General features: G+C 39.6%; 1 protein-coding gene across 1 annotated transcript in view; it reads left to right on the top strand.

Annotated features, from left to right (window-relative positions):
* The window catches only part of LOC138758058 (uncharacterized), a 196186-nt gene that overhangs the window by 132137 nt on the left and 44917 nt on the right, over positions 1-19132 (top strand). The window contains exon 7 of the mRNA XM_069926427.1: positions 13508-13603. Coding sequence (XP_069782528.1) covers positions 13508-13603 — 96 coding nt within the window. The remainder of the gene's footprint in view (positions 1-13507; positions 13604-19132) is intronic.

The following is a 19132-nucleotide window of genomic DNA, read 5'->3' as shown; positions in this document are numbered from 1 at the left end:
TGTTGGTCTCAACATGTCTAGCATTAGCAGAGCTCCAGTATTTTAAATAAGATCTGTTTTAAAGTGTTTGTATGTTACCTACACTAACAAACCTGCCCCAATTTATGTCCCAGAAACATATCTATATTCTGTCACAGGGTCCACTTGCCTCTTCGTTTGCTGCGGGTTTGTTGTCGGCTGTGTGCAGGGCCTAGCGATCTGCTGCACCAAGGCACCGTTTTCTTTCTTCGCTCTCCAGAGCATGTCTACCTGGACTGCAATTTTCCTGGGGTCACTGAAATCCTCATCGGCGAGCAAGAGTCAGTTATCCTTGGGCAGCTGTTCCAGGAAAATCTCCTCGAAGAGCAGGCAAGGCCTGTGACACTCAGCAAGGGCAAGCATTTTACTCATGAGGGCGGATGGAGCTCTGTCCCCCAATCTATTGATATGCAACAATTTGATGGCACGCTCGCACTGTGAGAACCTGAAAATGCAGGTTAATAGTTCCTTGAGGGCATAATATTTGCCTTGCTCCAAAGGCTGCCGCAGGATGTTGACAACTCTGGTTGCTGTGTCCTGGTTGAGCGAGCTTACCACACAGTAGTAACATGTATTGTCACGGTGATCTGTCAAAGGTGGAACTGGGCCTTCGCCTGTTCAAACCACATGTGTGGCAGCGATGCTCAGAATGTTGGCAGCTTCAATGAAACCGCATAAAGAACCACTTAGTCTGCCACCTTCAGGTCCAACTACCAGTTGGTCTTGCCAGGGTCACCAATGAAGTCTATGCGCTACCACGAAGAGTGGAAAGAATAACACACACCCAAGAAGTCAAAGACTGATTTATTGCACTGGCAGCTCTGCTTATATTCTCTTCCCACTTCTGACAACAGGAATGATGTCACAGCAATGCGAGCCTCGGATTGGTTGGCGTTCCCGCCATTGCTTGTTGTTTCCTGCCGTTCAGGTGGTCTCCTGGGATGAAGGTCATTGGCTTCCATGGGGTCTGCATGGTTGCCGCATTCATCAGCCACCTTGTGTACTAGGTTGAATCCTGGTTAGCAGGCTGCTGCAATGTGCTTGGTTGTGCTATCCTACTGAAAGTGATAGAAATTATGGATAATGATCCATTGAATGTGGAAGTTAGTGGGACTAAGGATATGGGTGAGGTGAATTCTTGTCCTTGCTGGGAGGAGGATAGATGAGAGAAAAGTTGTAGAAAATAGAACATTCATGGATGAAATCCCTGTCAATTATAGTAAATTTGAAGCTATAGATAAAAATAGGATTTGTCATCAGGCCAGATGTGCGGAAGGTTTTGTCATCAGATGAGGCGAAATATAGAACTAGCGGTGGAATGAAATTTTTATTGGATACAGGGTTGGAAGTTGAGGTGGATGTGGGAGTTTATGGATTGGAATAGATGCTAGTTGTTAAGCTAACTTCTATGGTGGAGATAGAGAAGCCTAGAAAGGAAAAGGAAGAGTGAGTTATGGATGAATAATGGTGAGAGGAAGGTGGAACTTGTCAATGAAGGTCGTGAGATTTTTTTAGTTTTGGAGAAGATCTTTGAGACATCTTGTGGGCTTTAATAGATATACATTGCTAACTTAGTTCCTGATATAGAGGTGAAAAGTAAAGAAATTAAAGGGAAGAGGCTTGTTTTCTCACTCTTCTAATTCCATACTTTATCAGTTCAGGGCATAGATCTGAAAAACTAAACCTATTTATTTCTCTACAGATATTGCCTGGCTTGCTGAATATTCTTTGCATTTTCTGATTTATTATAGACTAGTAGGATACCTGGTATTGCCCAGGAAATAAAACACTCAGTTGTTGACTGCATGATTGAAACAAAATACCCCTAAAAATTTCATGGTAATTCTGCACCATCAGCACTGAGCTGGGCTTGGCTTTGTTCCTCAGTTTCTTGCTGACTGCTCCTTGTTTCTCTGGATGCGTAAAAAGGGCCCTCTAGTCCAACCAGTTCAGCTACTGCATACCAACCCCAACTACGCTCATTTTAAATTCCCAGACGGGAGCACTGACACTGTACTTCTAAGAGATCTGGCCCCACCTGGTTCGCCCCTTCCTCGCACCCCTACTCAGAGTGAGTCTGAGAGTTTGGACTCACCCCCCCCCACCCTCAGCCTGTGACCCCTAGTAAGCATTCAGATGGCCATGCTTAGGTTCCACTGCCTCACGCTGGCGATTCTGGAGCGGGTCCAGAACCCAGTCCTTCCCACACTACAGATCTGGAGCCTGTATCAGTTCCCAAGGTACAAAGCAATCTGTTCCAGTTAGAAAATCAACTCAAATTCATAAACAACTTGAGAGACTGCAGTATTCATAAAACATCTCATTATATTTCGATTGATCTGCTAGTTACAGGCGTATTTTGGCTGTCAGAGAATTCTCAATGCCAAATATGGTATCTGTGTATTGCTTGCTTAAATCTTACCTAGCAGCTATCCTTTTGATTTTAACCCTTCTGGGGGGGAGACTGTGCTAAGCTGTTTGTCTTCCCTTTGGCGAGCCTTGCCTTACTAACATTGGCTGTGCATTATCTCTACTGTTAAAAGAGACTCCCCTTGGTTATAACTGTATGTGCACCCATTGTCTTTCATTATTGTACCGTTAGTTTCTACTAATAAAAGCCATGATTATTTGACCACATTGTCTTTGGCTACTTCATCAACTGGCACTTCAACCCCAAACAACCTTACTTATTCACACACTCTTGAGACCATGTCTTCATCACAAAAAATCTCCTATTGCCCTACATCCCTGATTTCCTATGTCCTCTATTGTGTGATCTTCTAATCCTTCATTCTGAAATACAACTCCTCCTAATCACCTACTTCCATCTTCCATGTTAACGTGCTCCTTAACCTTCTGATCAGTGATTTCCTAGTCTTCCAAGCAGATGATAATCTCTTCAATTCCCTGCGGTCACCTGATCTGACTCATCAATGCTAATATGATGACATTCCTTGCACATTTCTTTTGCAGATTCTACTTAATTGGAGTTCAGCTGATTTACTATAAGATGACTGTTGATCCAGAAAAACTTTTCTTGAGGAAACAGCAAGAAGTTGGAGGGACTCAGCAGGTCAAGCAGGGATAGAGACACAATAGACCTGAAATATTGACTGACCATTTCTATCAATGCTGCTTAACTCAACGAGTCTCTACAAGCTTCATATTGTTTGCTCAATATTTCCAGTACATGCAGTTTTTGTAATTCTCTGAGAACATTTCTTGTTCATTTCTTCCACATGATTGAGTGGGGGGGGGGGGGTGGAAACCATATTTCCAAGTTTGCTATCCAGCAACCCTCTCCCAAGTGTCCATTCATGCTCATGAGTAAATATATTCTGTGCGTGTTCTTTCAAACTGAAGGTGCTCCGACCTTGTCATTTTTTGCAGTATTTACAGAACAAAGTGTTATAAGTTTTACAAACCAAAATACATTCTGGTTAGAAACAGGGGAGGGAACAACTACAATTTGGAAGGTCAGAGACTGTGATGGGTGGTGAGACATGATTGCTCATGCCTAATGGCAAGGCACTGAACAAACTATTTGGATTGACAATTAGCATTGTTAACTTTATACATAATTGTATTTCATTAATTAAAGTTAGAATTGCACAAATTCTGCTTGTCTGGTGAAAAATAAATCATGGACATCTCTAATAATTCACTTTCTTTTCTTTCTGGAAATGGCCAGTCTTCAACTAAATGATCAATCTAATATTGCAGTTTTTAAAACAAAATTCTGTCTTTAATAATATATTTTGCTGCCAAAAATGTTATTAAAAAAATAAGAGTTTGGGGATAGAAGAATCAAATTAAGGAAGTTTTAAAAGCATGGCAGTCAAGGACAACTTAGGGTGACAGTCTCAATGAATGTGAGGAAGATGGGGTCTGGAGTTGCAACTTCCAGTGTAGTGGAAGGAGCAATGAGCAAGATGGAAGCCTGAAAGAGAAGGTTGGAGAAATGAGGAGAAACATGGTTGAATCGAAAATTTAGATAAAAATTGTAAGAGATTGAACGTGAGAACATAATGGTAAATTGAAATTTCTGAAATATGGGAAGCTAGTTGAACTTGACAAGACATAAATAATAGTTACAGAGAATTTAGTGAGTAAGCACATGGCATAATCTTCCCAAAAACTTTACAGTGAATGTTGTGTTCAGCAAGTGAGCAAATTTTGGAGAGTTTTAGCTTCTGGGTGGCAATTTCAGAGGGGATGGAAGTTGGGCCAGTTCTATGGCAAGTGATTAATCTTAATCAAACCTTGAAGGCCTCAGCTGGAACATTGGTTATATATCCGAGGAATGCTGGAAGACCGGCTGAGTTCCTCTAGCATTTCTGTGTTTTGAACTACAATCACAATATTTGCAGACTTTTGTGTTTCAATCAATTAATCTTAATTAGCATATTACCAACCCAATGATGTTGAAATTTTCCTTTAAAATTTCAGAGTATTTTATATTTTAGGTATACATCAACAGAATGCAGGATGTTTTAAAAAAATCTAGAATATAATTTGTAGTGAACTTTACATGCTGAAACCTTAAGAAAACAGTGGGAGGCTGGAGGGATTCAGTGGGTCAGGCAGCAATAATATAGAACATGTAATATTACATGGAATTGCCTTCAGCCTGCTGTAAGGCAGACAAAAATTCGCTATTAGTTTTGCTGGTGCCCCTGACAGAATAGGAGAAAGAGAAGCAGAGACCCTTCAGAGACACTGAGTGTCCATAGATTCACCTCCAGTTCTCCTACAGCTACAAAGAATCCTATTCGATCCATTAACAACCTGAGATCCAGATCCAAACTGACACAAACAGTAAGTATTTGTGGTGGTACACCACTGGCCTACTGCAGAGGGAAACCTCTGTACATGCAGAAGAGCATGGAGACAAGACAACACTTGGCCGACTGTCAATCAGCCGACCTGAATGGACCAAGCCCCACCTGGTCAGGAGTCAATCACCATCCGGGATATAAGCCTGAGCCGGCCCTTCGAAGTCACCCTCAGAGTTTACAGCGGCACATCTCACATCTGGCTCTGTGGAAGTTTACGTCAAATAAAGCCTGTTGTGATCTTCACCTTGTTTGGCTACCCTGCATTTATCCACAGTGACCAGATCTTCTCCACAATTGACCTGAAGGCGGCCTATCACCAACTCCCCATCCACCCACGGAACAAGTCCTGTACCGCCTTCGAGGTGGACGGGCGCTTTTACCAGTTCCGCCGAGTTCCGTTTGGGGTCATGAATGGGGTCTCAGTCTTCCAGCGGGAGATGGTTCTGATGGTAGACCAGCACAAGCTAAAGGCGACTTTCCCATCCCTGTAATAATGTCACCATCTGCGGCCACGACCAGCAGGACCACGATGCCAACCTGGAGAAATTTCTCCGGACAGCCGAGGAGCTGAACCTCACTTACAACAAAAAAAAGTGCATGTTCAGCACCACCTCCCTCGCCATCCTGGGGTACATCATGGCACATGGTTTTATTGGCCCATATCCAGAATGGATGCGCCCGTTAATGGAGCTGCCCCTCCCCCCATGCTCAAAGCCCTCTGCGGGTGCCTTGGCTTATTCTCTTATTGCTCACAGTGGGTTTCTCGCTTCTCAGAGAAGGTCCGCCTACTGGCCCAGTCCACGACTTTCCCACATCCACCTGAGGCGCAGGCGGCATTCATGCACATCAGGTAGGTCATCACAGACGCCACGATGCATGCCGTGGCTGAGGACTCCCCCTTCCAGGTGAAGAGTGGTGCCTCGGATGTGGCCCTCGCTGCTCCTCTCAACCAAGGGGGGTGCCCGGTCGCCTTCTTCTCCAGGACCCTGGACGGTTCTGAGCTAGGGCACTCCACCATTGAAAAGGAGGCCCAGGCAATTGTGGAAGCAGTCCATCACTGGCGCCACTACCTGGCTGGCAGGAGGTTCACCCTCCTTACCAACCAGCGGGCAGTGGCATTCATGTTCAACACCCCACACAGGGGCAAGATTAAGAATGACAAGATCTTGTGCTGGAGAGTCAAGCTGGCAACGTACAGCTACAGCATCCAGTATCATCCCAGAAAGTTTAACAACTTCCCCGACACCCTCTCCCGGATCTGCACATCACTCCACAACAACTAGCTGCAGGCACTGTACGAGTCCCTCTGCCACCTGTGCATCACCCGCAACCATTTTATCAAGTCCCAGAACCTCCCATACACTGTCGGGACTATGATCAAGGCATGCTGGATCTGCGCAGAATGCAAATCTCACTTTTTCCGCCCAGCCCAGGCTCATGTCGTGAAGACCACTCGGCCCTTCGAGCACCTCGGCATGGACTTCAAGGGACCCCTGCCTTCCACATATTGGAACGTCTATTTCCTTACAGTCATAGATGAGTACTCCCGCTTCTCTTTTGCTATCTCTTGCCCAGACACCTCCACGGCCATCGTCATCAGGGCACTGACACAGATCTTCCCATGTTTGGTTACTCCGCATTTATCCACAGCAACTGGGGGTCTAGCTTCATGAGTGAGGAACTATGCCAGTACCTGAAAGCAAGGGGCATCGCGACTAGTTACAACCCAAGAGGTAATGGGGAAGTGGAACACAAAAATAGGGTGATCTGGAAGGCAGTTCTTCTGGCCCTTAAGTCAAAATGGTGGTCCATAGAATACTGGTAGGATGCTCTTCCTGAGGCACTCCATGCGATTCGGTCACTTCTGTGCATGGCTACCAACGAGACCACTTAGGAACGCCTGTTTTTTTTCCCCCGGAGATCAGCGATGGGAATGTCTCTCCTGGCATGGTTCATGTCCCTGGGACCAGTGCTCCTGCGTAGACACAAGTGGGCGCACAAGGCCGAACCCTTGGTTGAGCAGGTTCCTCCTGCACACGAACCACCACTATGTCTTTTTTTAAAATTTTATTTATTTAAAGAATCATTAATAGTAATACAAAATACATTCCATAAAGAAAATTTTATATGAAAATATATATTAAAAAAATAATAATAAAAAAACAAAAAAAAGAGAAAAAATCAAATCCCCACCCCCTCCACCCCATCAGCCAGCTCTCTTAAGGAGAACTAAAAATATATAAACAGAAACTAAAAGTATATAATAAATCAAAATATATCTAAATGCATATATTCCAAATATGGTGACCACTTATTAACAAAAAAAGAATAATTGTCATGTAGATTATATGTAATATTTTTCAAAACAATACAAGCTTTCAATTCATTCTGCCATCATATTATTAATCACTATATTATCTTTCCATGTACTTGCTACACATTTTCGAGCTACAGACAATGCTAAATATATAAATGCAATTTGAAATTTATCCAACCCTAATCCCCTTAAAGGAATCATATAACCCATTAAAAAAATAGATGGATCTAATGGTAACTTAAAATTATATAATTTTTCCAAAATTAACTTAATTTCAACCCAGAATAGTTGTACATGCACATAAGACCAAAAAAGTTCCAGTACATACACCACATCTAAAACAAGAATCCGAATTACTAAAACCATATTTTTAAAATTTCTCTGGGGTTAAATACAACTGATATATAAAATTATAATTAATCATTCTATACTGCACATTTGTCAATTTAGTAACACTATCATGACACATATCTGCCCAGTAGTCTTCAAGAAAAACAAAAGCTAAATCATTTTTCCATTTAAGCTGACTTTTACCATTCCAACTTATCCATATTGTCTTGTAATACTTGGTACATAACAGAAATATAACCCCTTTTTGGTATAGAAGAAATCAAAGACTCGAATTCTGTCAATACAGGTAAAATCATCTCTCTCCAATCCATATTTTTCACCAAAGATCGAAATTGATAATAAACAAATAAAGAATTTTCAGCAATATCAAAATGCTCTTTCAATTGATTGAAAGAAAGACTGTCCTTCAACAAAACAATCCTGTAATGTTTTTATACCCTTAGAATCACAACTCTTTAAATGATTATTAAACATTGAGAAAGAAATTAGCTGAATATTATATAATGGAGTTAAAATTGACAATTTACCTTTTGATCCTAAAATCTTATTTTTTTTAAATCCATAGTTTTAATAGATGTTTTAATATTCCCTCAACAAATTTACATTCCATCGAAATATAAATTGTTAGACCTCGAATTCAGAAATATAGGCCATCTCAACTTTAGCCAACTCGGGGGCTGGTGCAAATCCATCAATCTACTAATACATTTCAACTGGGCTGCTTCATAATAATTTTGAAAATGAGGTAATTGAAACCCACCTAATGCATATTGACAAGTAAGTTTATTTTATGCTACCCATGGTAGTTTACTTTTCCATAAAAATTCTCTCATAACTTTATTTAAATCCTGAAAGAAACTCTTTGAAAGAGAACATGGTATTGATTGAAATAAATATTGAATATGAGGAAAAATATTCATCTTAATACAATTAACTCAACCAATTAAAGTTAACGGAAGATCTTTCCACTTAATTAAATCTGCTTTAATCTTTTTAAATAATGGAACATAATTTAACTTGGATAAAGATTGATACTCAATATTTACAATTATTCCTAAATATTTAATTTTATCAGACCATTTCAGTTTTATAATATTTTTATGCTTGAATAATCTCCTTCTCTGACTGGCAAAATTTCACTCTTATCCCAGTTTGCTTTATATCCAGATAATGTTCCATAGTGTAATAAACATTCCCATAAATGTGGTAATGATTGCTGTGGTTTTGTTAAATATATCAAAACATCATCTGCAAATAAATTAATCTTGCACTATTCCTCCATAACTCTCATCCCTCTTATCTGTTCATTCTGCCTTATTGTTTGAGCTAATGGTTAAATGGCCAATGCAAACAGAGCTGGTGGCAATGGACAACCTTGTCGAGTTGAACGCGTCAATTTAAATGATGATGAAACTTGACCATTTGTCACCACTCTAGCAGTCGGATTCGTATATTAAGCTTTAACTCAACCAATAAAAAAAGGGCCAAATTTAAACTTCTCCAATACTTTAAATAAAAAATTCCATTCGACCCTATCAAAGGCTTTTTCCGCATCAAGTACAAACACCATTGGATGGTTGGGCTGCTGTTGATATGCATTGACCAAACTAATCAATTGAAGAATGTTATCTGAAGCATTTCTATTTTTAATAAAACCTGTTTGATCAACATGTATCAATTTAGGTAAATACTTAGCAAGTCGATTTGCTAAGACTTTTGCTATTATTTTATAATCAACATTCAATAAAGAAATAGGTCTATACGAAGACTTTCAATGGGACTCTATCTTTTTTTGGGATTACAGTAATTGAAGCACTAGAACAAGATTCAGGTAACTCATACTGTTCAGTTACTTGTTGTAATACCTCCCCAAACACCAAAGATAAATCTTCATAAAAAGTTTTATAGAATTTCACTGAAAACCCATCATCACCTGGTGACTTCCCATTGGGCATTTCCATCATAGCCACCTTAATCTCTGATTCTGTAAACAGAGCTTCCAGATCCATAACATCCTCCTCTTCTAATGCTGATAACGATAACTTAGATAAATAAGAATCAAAAGAACCACTATTCTGTTTCCCCTCAGAAGTATATAATTTTTTATAAAATGAATAAAACTGATCATTAATTTCCTGTTTATAGTAAATATTATGACAACTCACACAAATGAACATGATAAAGTTAGAATTGCTATTCAAGGGCACAGCATTATTGTGTAATAGGAAAATAAATCATGTAGGTGGATGTGAGCATTTTAAGCTTAAACTTACAAGTGATACACAATTGACCTGTTTTGGTTTGAAGAGAATACTCTTCAATACTCATCACAAATTAGAATACTCATCACAAGGCCACATTATAATTGACACACACTGGTGATATTAAGCATCACCACTTTCGCAGCAAGGAAAAAGAAATGTCTTATGGAATTGAGATGATGCTATCTGTATTTTTCTGCCATTCCAATCACTTGTTTTAACTAATTGGCTTTGTGTACACCATGCAATAGTACAATTTCATTATATATCATTGTGAAACAAGTAGACAATGTGATTTATTTAACATAATTGGATATAATCACACTGAGTAGCTTTTGATCCAGGTAAATTTTCAATCTCATTTTGAAATGGTATTGAAAACTCATCATATCATTGAGATGTGAAGAGCCCTACTGTTTAGGGCTGCTATAAAATGTGAGTGAAACGCAAAAGTCTGCAGAAGCTGTGATTGTAGCAAAAGCTTCAGAGATGGTGCATGATACAGTGGTTTGGTGAGTTTTGGTGGGGACCTGTCAAAGAGGAGTTTCAGAGATGGTGTGTGATAAAATGTATTTGTGGTTGCTACCAGGCTGCTGGACAGCTTATCTGCTTTCATTGTGGAGACATCTAATCTCAATGGCTGCCCATAATAAACTTGTCCAGGTACAGATGAATTCTGATCTCTTTTCATGGCTAACCTCTGGGATAGCTGTAGATGGGGCTAAGGAATTCTGTGAAAACCAGTGATGGGAGAGAAATGCTGACATATGAGGAAGGACCATGCCATCACTCTTCAATGCCATTGGAACTCTTGAGACTGGCTGTCCTCTGATGGAGATTGTGGAAATTACATCATATTTTTTAGACCCATATCAAAGCTGACACATCCAACATTCTGAATGCAGAATGAGGAAGTTGAGAGATTAAAAGTTAAATCTTGAGATTTCTGGTAAAGGCATCATACTTGTTGCAGTATTTGTCTGCTTTCTCGCAGTTTTGTTTCTTGTGGAGAGCATGGCTACATCATTCCAGTCTCTCCTCATTATTGTACTTGATATCTCTGGCACTTTGCACCTCCTTCCAAGTATGGATTTCATCCACCAAAACTTCGATGTCACTGCCAGTAAACGAGTTTGGCACATTGGGTATGTTAGTGTCCCTCTCCCTCCTCTTAATCTGTCATGGGAGCCATTAAATTTTTTGCCACAATAATTTACAGATATGAAGAGAGTCCTTTTAAGGACTGGAGCCCAGATGTACTTATTGCATGGCAGTTATATGAAATTCTTGATGAACCTATTGGGACATGCACAGCTTTCATTATATGGAAATGTTGCCAGATAACCATGTGTTTGTGCTGTTAAGATTGGATCATGATTCTAATGTACTGAGATGAATTGACGCAGATGCTTAGCCCAACTATGCTATGATGTTCTGAAAATAAAGCTAATGAATTTCTAAACAACATACAACTCCATGAAAGGATTATTAAATGAGGATCAGAGTCTATATCAGGAGTGGGCAACCTTTTACCATTCGTGGGCCAGATGGTGTGTCAGTGGTTGAATGGTGGGCCGCACTAATGCTACCATAAATTAAATAAATAATGAAACACAGACATTATGGAATTTAAGTTTTCGATTGTCTCTATTTGAAGTACATAATATACAATGTATGAACATAACTGATGATAATTTATCAAAAAAACAATCCATAGAAAAAAGCTCAAACAATAAGATCAACTGTATTCCTTACAAAATTTTACGAGGGAAGACATCTTCAAATCTGGAAATGCACCAAAAATCACGTTAGTCATTAAAATGACACAATAAAAAAAATAAAAGTCAAAAAGGATAAAAATTAGTCACAATGAAAGCAAAATAACTAGCCCCAACAGAAAGCAGCTCAATCAGTGGGAAACTTGATTTTGTTTGTTGTTTGAAATGTGTTTATTCCCTTCTTAAGGTCAGCAGAAATCTTTTGTAACTTGTCTGGTCTAATTCTCTGACAGCTTACAAGTGCAAGCCCAAAGTAACACCTTTATTTTTGTTGCTTGTTCCTGACTTTATGTGATCCATTCTTCTAATACTTTCTCCAAAACATTGCTGAAAATATTAGTGCTGCATCCTGTATGCGTACAGAACCATCGTGTCTTTTGCTGCCATTTTCCAACTCTTCACATTTAAATGATCCATCATTGATATTTTCCTCCCCTTTTTATATCTCACAGTCCATCTCAGGAGATAGATTATCCATTATCATATGCTGAGTCCACAGACTCCCACAGCTACATTGTTCACCCTGCCTAAGTTGCATTTGTTTCAATAGCAAGGACATCCATATTGGAGCCTCTGATTTGATGGTTGACAAGATGCCTTCTTTCCGAAATATGGCTTTCACTCTGTCGCCTGAGGATAGAGCTCTCAACCACAGTTGCTGTATTTCTTCTCTTACCTTTAGTCCTCCAGAACAGAAAATAGATAGAAACCCTCTCGTATTTACCTTCAACTCCATCACCCTTTACATACAATACATAATCATTTCCATTTCCAACATGATCCTACCATCATTTCATCCCCTTTCTGCATTTTGCTGGGTCTACTCATTACATGATTCCCTGCTCCACACTTACTGTATATCCTCCTTTACCACTCCCTGTCCCACAGCAATGTCCTATGCAACTGCAAACAATACATACATAACCATTTACCTCTTCCTTTCCCGCCATCCAGGGACCCAAACAATCATTCAGTATGAATCAGAAATTCACTTGCACTTCTTCCAGTTTCATCCGCTGTATTTGGTGTTCACCATGTGGAAAACCCAAATGCATGTTAGGTGATCAGTTTGGGGAGTGTTTGCACTCAGTCCACAGGAGTGATCCTGACCTCTGGTAGCCTGTAATTTCAATTCACCACCTCTCTCCCAATATGACCTCTGGATCTGTGGCCTCCTGCACTGTTACTGCAACACCCAATGTCAGCTTGAGGAACTGCACCTTAATCTGGGAATGCTGCAGCTTCAGATAACTCACTATTCTGTTTCTATTGGAATTGGCTGTTTCTGCTTGACTTTTCTCTACCCTGCTTTTCTTCCATTTATTAATTCTGGCTGCTCATCATGTCCCTGCAGGTGGGGATAACATTTATTTTGTTCCACTCATCTTCTTCCCCATCTTCTCTGCTTTTTAGATCACATTGCTTTCTCTGGACAATTCTGATTACAGGCCTTCGACTTTAAAATGTAATCTCGTTTCTTTTTCCACAAATACCAAGAAGGTGACTGAATTATTCCCTCATGTCTGCTTTTTTTCACAAGTGTTTTGCTTTCTGCAGAAAACTCAGAATGAAAGAAAGAGTCCAAATCTCTCTTGGCTCATCTCCTTTGTACACCTGATATGCACATTCCAATTTTAAGGACACACAAAGTAAAAAAGATGGGGCTTGAAATCTTTAATTTGCACCATTGCAAATTAAACACACCATTCAGTGTGTTATGTCTTATTTACATAAACACAAAGTATACAATGAATGTTCATGAAACAAGTTCAACATCTGAAGGAAGTGTGGAACATGTGACTTTGTCAAACTGTACTCCATGCATCTTTGGCATATTCCTGACAGTACATTTTATTGCAGTTTTTGCCCTATTGGTTCTGACTTTGCTATTTTTAATGTGTTTCAAATAAAATCCCCGTAACCTATTTTATTTGTCTCTTACAGAAGAATATAGCTCCTCAGAGCACTTCTGTAGCTCAGCTGTCAAAATACAGGAACACAACTCAAGTCAATCAACAAAAAAGGAAAGAATTTCCAAAGGTGAGTTATAGATTTGAATCATATTGAAGGAATAGTCATTTCTAGTTTGAAGGGGACAGTAAAACAAACTTGAAGGCAATAAATATTTGAAATCCTGGAAAAGGTAATTAAATTAATTCCTAACATACCAACTGTAATGATAGAAATCATGTTTGCATTTGCTACTAGCAATTTCTTAAGGATCATAGTTCCTGTTTCATTACACTTAGCTGCCAGCAGAGGGTTCACACAGATGGAGGCTGTATGAGAGATCTGTAATGGAGGCTTGTGAACCTCATCGTGGCTTCTTATAACAACTTTAAAGTAAAGAACCTTTTCCTGCATCTATGTGTTGTCTAAGAACTCACACATATGATTAAAAGACGAAACACCAACTGGCGCTTTTGTTTGGTATGTAAGAGGTATAACCATTAGTTTCCTCTAATATATTATCCCCCACGATGGGAATTATTACAAGTTCATTCATGGTACTTGAAACTAGCCCAAGCATTCATATAAAACACCTTACAAAATATAAATAAGAATAGTGCATAAAAAGTCAAAGTAAGGCAGAGTCTTTGATTCATTGATTTCTGATGGCAGAGGGGAAGGAGCCGTCCTTGTGACACTGAATATTTTTCTTTAGGCTTCGGTACCATTTTCCCAGTTGTAGCAGAGTGAAGAGGGATTGGCCTGGGTGGTGGAAGTCCTTGAGGATAGAGGCTGTTTTCTTAGACACCACCTCTGTAGATGCCCTGAATGGAGTGAAGTCTGGTACCCGTGATATTGCAGGCCAAGTTAACAACCCTTTGGAGTTTTTTTTTCTTCTCCAGATCATTGGCACCTCCATACCAGAGGTATACTACCGTCAGAATGCTCTCCACAATACACCTGTAGAGGTTTTTGAGAGAGTTTGGTGACATACTGAATCTCCTCAAACACCTCACAAAGTATAGTCGCTGGCGAGTCTTCTTGGTGATTGCATCGACATGGAGGCTCCAGGACAGATCCTCAGAGAAGTTGATACTCAGAATATGAAGTTCTTGACTCTCTCCACTACTGAGGCCTCAATGAGGACTAGTTTGTGTTCCTCTGACTTCCTCCTGATGTCCATAATTATCTCCTTGGTATTTACTAATGTTTAGAGCAAGGTTGTCAGTGTGACACCACTCAATGAGCTGATCTATCTCCCTCCTGCATGCTTCCTTATTACTTTTTGGATTCAGACAATCAGGCTTGAATTAAATATATCTCTCACTGTTGAAATAAACAGGTAAATTATGGTAAATAGTCATAGCAATTTTTTCTAGGGTAGGGGAATCTAAAACTAGAGGATATATGTGCCAGATATGCTATATTTTATATTGTATAAAGATATGTTTTAAAGGAAATAGGGGTTTTTAGTTAGGTCACATACAGATACAAACACTTCAAAACAGATCTCATTAAAATGCTTGGCTCAAGTCAAACAGTCCAGGCTCCGAGTGCCTTTGCAGAAACTTTGAAGAATGCCTATAGAAACGTCACAAGTAGGTGTTAATTGCACATGCTGTGAAGTAATGAATTATTGTTTTGGAAAGCAACAAATTAATGAACTTGGAAGATTATGTCTGTCTGTTTGAATGCAGTTTGCTGTTTTAAGGGGGTCATGTGTTTTTTTTGAGAGAAAATTCCGTTCTACAGTTCAGCAGCAGCAGCTGGGACTGGAACAGGACAAGCTGGGAAGCTTGTGGAAAAACCCCATTTTAAAGATGGGTTGTGAGTTCTTAGTTCAACCTGGTGAAAGCCCTTATGGTCTATACAAGAGGAGATGACTTGCTTGAAATAAGAGAAACCGAAAAGGAACTCTGTGGTGACCTGAAAGAAAAAAAATCCTGACGGGGCAAGTTGTTTCGGCAAGACACTGAAGTGGCTGAACGGAAAGAATCAATTTTTGTCCAATGAGCAACAAATCCCTCTCTGCAAACCGACAAGAACCTTCCTGACCGGTAACCATTTACCTTTCAAGCACCAAAGCCTGGTGAACTTCATAAATGTTAAATTCTGTGCACAGTATAAGAATTGCCTGATACCGGTGAACTTGGAGGAGTGAGAAGTGAAATTGGAGTGTGAATCAAAGAACTTTTCTAAACTTACATACACATTAGAAGGGGGTTAAGTTAATAGTAATAAGTTAGAGTTGGATCCTGTTTTCATGTTTAAAGATAATTAAAAGCAAGTTTTGTTTAAGTCACCATTTGTTTTGGTGAATTTCTATTGCTGCTGGGTTTTGGGGTCCAGTGATTTAAATAGATTTTAATTAGGTGGGGATATTGCTTTCTTTCAAGGACACCTTTTCCTATCACAATCTTGTATCTGTGTAGGATCAATGCTGTAAGAACTGTGCTCCATTCCCTTTCCCCAAGGTCGCCAACCTTCAAATATTTTTATACATAGTGCTCTGTTTGTTGTCTGCAGAGGTTGTGGGAGTGCTGGAGGTGAATCCACAGAACCTCTTTTGCTTCTCTTTCTCTGACTATAAGGGGTGCTGGGCAATGTGAAAGTTAATGGCAAAACTTTGTCTGCTTTATGGCAAACTAAAGGCAATTTTGTGCCTTACATGACAATAAAAACTATCTGATCTGATCAATCTACAACTTGTTTTCTACTGCCTTGACTGCTTCTTATTGCTTCATTAAAGTTCAATTTGCCTATCTACTCCTGTTATAGTTTGGTAATTTCAATGGGATCAAATTGACAACCCAGCTTCATTCATTCTTTATGTTTAAATACTTGCAGCTTTATTTCCTGTTGCCCAGCCTCTGATTATTTCAGGCCACACTTTAAATCAATTTCTTTTTCGCAGGTGCTGTCTGGTCTGCTGAATGTTTCTTGCATTTTCCACATTATTTAAGATTTCTACGATCTGCAGTATTTGATTTTTATTTACTTTTGAATTCATTGCCACTTCTCTTTTTTGATCTGAAAAACAAACTTTGATCCTTTTATTGCAAATGCGACCTGACCAGCTGAGTGTTTCTATATTTTTTTGGTTATATTTCAGGTTTTCAGTATCTGCAAAGTTTTTTGATTTTCATTTATTCTCATTTTACCCTGTGATCAACCTATTTTATACAAATGGTTAGGGAGGAATCAGAGGATTCAGGTTTGGAACAAAATGAAGTGAAAAGTCCTGAAGTCATAAGAGTTTTACTGCATAGAAACTAGTCCTATGTTCCAACTTGTCCATGCCAATCAATTTTTTGTCCTAAGCTAGTCCCAGTAACCTACATTTGGACTGTGGCCCATTTCAAATGGTCTGTTAGAACATAGCCTCTAATAATAAATTGCATTGGATGTACATTGCACTCTTATATGGTTTTAAACCTTTTTAGACTGCAAGTACTTGGGTGAAACAGTGCCAGTGGTTGGATTTGCAGTAGAGTGGATGACCATCAATAAATGTTTCCGGTGTTACGGAGTCCAGAGGACCCGAAAAACCAGCAGCAATAGATATGCACCACAACACAGGGTTACTTAAACAAAAGTAGTTTTTAATTATATTTGAACAAGAAAACAGAATTAAACTTTAACTTATTGCTTAACCTACCTAACCTACTTAATCCCCCCCCCCTAATACTAAGTACAGGTGTGTGTAATGTGTATTTAAGATTAGAAAAGTTCTTTGGATCACAGTCCAATCTCACAGAAGTTAGCATCACCAAAGTTTACCTTTTTTTGGTGCTTAACAGGCAATTGGTTACCACTCAAGACGGTTCTTCTTGGTCTTCAGAGAGAGATTCCTTTTGTTCCATGACATCTGCACCTGATTCCTGTTTAATCAGTCTTGATTATGAAACTTGCCCCTTCAGGGTTCTCCAGATGATCCTCTTTCCTTCAGGTCACCTTTCAAACAGCCAGCCTTCTCCTTTGACCAGTCTTCCAAACGATTGCCAGCTTTGTCCTTCTGGAACTGATTTCTGTCTCCCTCTCTGAGAGCAAAACTGTTCTCTCTCTGCCAGCAAAGATCTGCTGAATGTTGCTATTTTGTTGCATATTTGCAAAAAAGCACTGGGCAAAAATCCTGCAAAGATTCTGTTTTAAAATGTGTGTGTGCAAGCTGCTCTAGCAATTTCTCCTAAGCCACCTCAAAATACTCTGTCACACTGGTATGGTTTAAACTGCAGGCTTCCTCCAAAACGTTGTAGGGGTCCTTCATGATAAATTGTGGTGCAGGGATTGACTCAAAATTTCTACACGTTCATTTTATGACTCTGTGTAGTGGCAAAATTCCTTAATTGTCCTGTGATATGCCAAAGACAAGGACCAATCAAGTATCATTCTAATACTGGGCTTTTATTAACAGACAAAAAGCCACCTCCAAATTGGCTAGTGGGAAAAGGTTCTCCATCTGTTATACCAGTAGGGTGGAGTATCTCTACAGCCATAGCCAATAGCAAGCAGTTAGTATAATACACCCCTTCCCCATTAAATTATCACATTCACCCCCCCCCCTCTAAAGTTCACTAATTTTAAGAAAATGCAATAATGGCAAAAGCAAAAAGCAAAGTGCAAAAAAAATGGGCTACAAACAGAATAAATGAGAATAATGTGCCAGCTGCGAGCCTGAGTATACATGCTGTGACTGCTCACTGAAACCATAACAAAGATTAAAAATGGTCATAACTAAGTCTTTGTGGGGGCCTTGATATACATTCAGACCAATGTAAAGGCACAGATGTTGGAGATTTATCTTTAACTGAAGGACTCTTGTAGGCAGGTGTTGGCTGAAGGACTTCGGTCAGCAGATTCCCATGAAGAGGGAATTGTTGCTCCAAAGGTTCTCGGGATGGGGAGGGTAAGGAAGGAGACAGGTTAGTGGAAGGACTAGCAGGCAGCAGACCAGGCATAGCTAGATCCCTTAGGGAAACAGTGTTCTGTCTACCATTGGGAAATACAACATGAGCATATTGTGGATTAGCATGAAGCAGTTTTACACGTTCCACAAGCAGGTCAGCCTTATTGGGTCTATCATGTTTTTTAATAAAACATCTCCGGGTTCAGATAGCCAAGTCGGCAAGGTCAATCTAGTTTTCGCTTTTCTAGGGAAAAGAAAGACGTTGGTGAGGAGTTCCATTGGTAGCTGTGCAAAGCAAAGTACAGATAGAGTTCAAGGCTTCTGCCAGTACTTCTTGCCAGAGGCTGGTGGGGAGACCTTTTGATTTTAATGCTAGAGTGATAGCTTTCCAGATCGTACCATTACTGCGCTCTACTTGACTATTACCCCAAGGGTTATAGTTTGTAGTGTGACGTAGCTATACCTCTGTCAGGAAGATATTGCCAAAGTTCCAAACTCAAAAGCTGATCCTCTGTCACTATGAATGAAGTTAGGATAACCGAAAATACTGAAAATGAAATCAAGACATTTAATAACAAAACTAGCAGAAACATCAGCACATGGTATAGCAAAGGGGAAGCAAGAGAATTGATCAATGACATTGAAGAAATAGATATTTCTATTGTTTGAGGGTAGAGGTCCTTTAAAATCCACACTGAGGCGTTTGAATGGTC

The sequence above is a fragment of the Narcine bancroftii genome, chromosome 3 (genome assembly GCF_036971445.1).
Source record: "Narcine bancroftii isolate sNarBan1 chromosome 3, sNarBan1.hap1, whole genome shotgun sequence".
NCBI lineage: Eukaryota > Metazoa > Chordata > Chondrichthyes > Torpediniformes > Narcinidae > Narcine > Narcine bancroftii.
The sequence above is the reverse complement of the archived record's forward strand: the minus strand, read 5'-3'. Positions and strand labels throughout refer to the sequence as shown.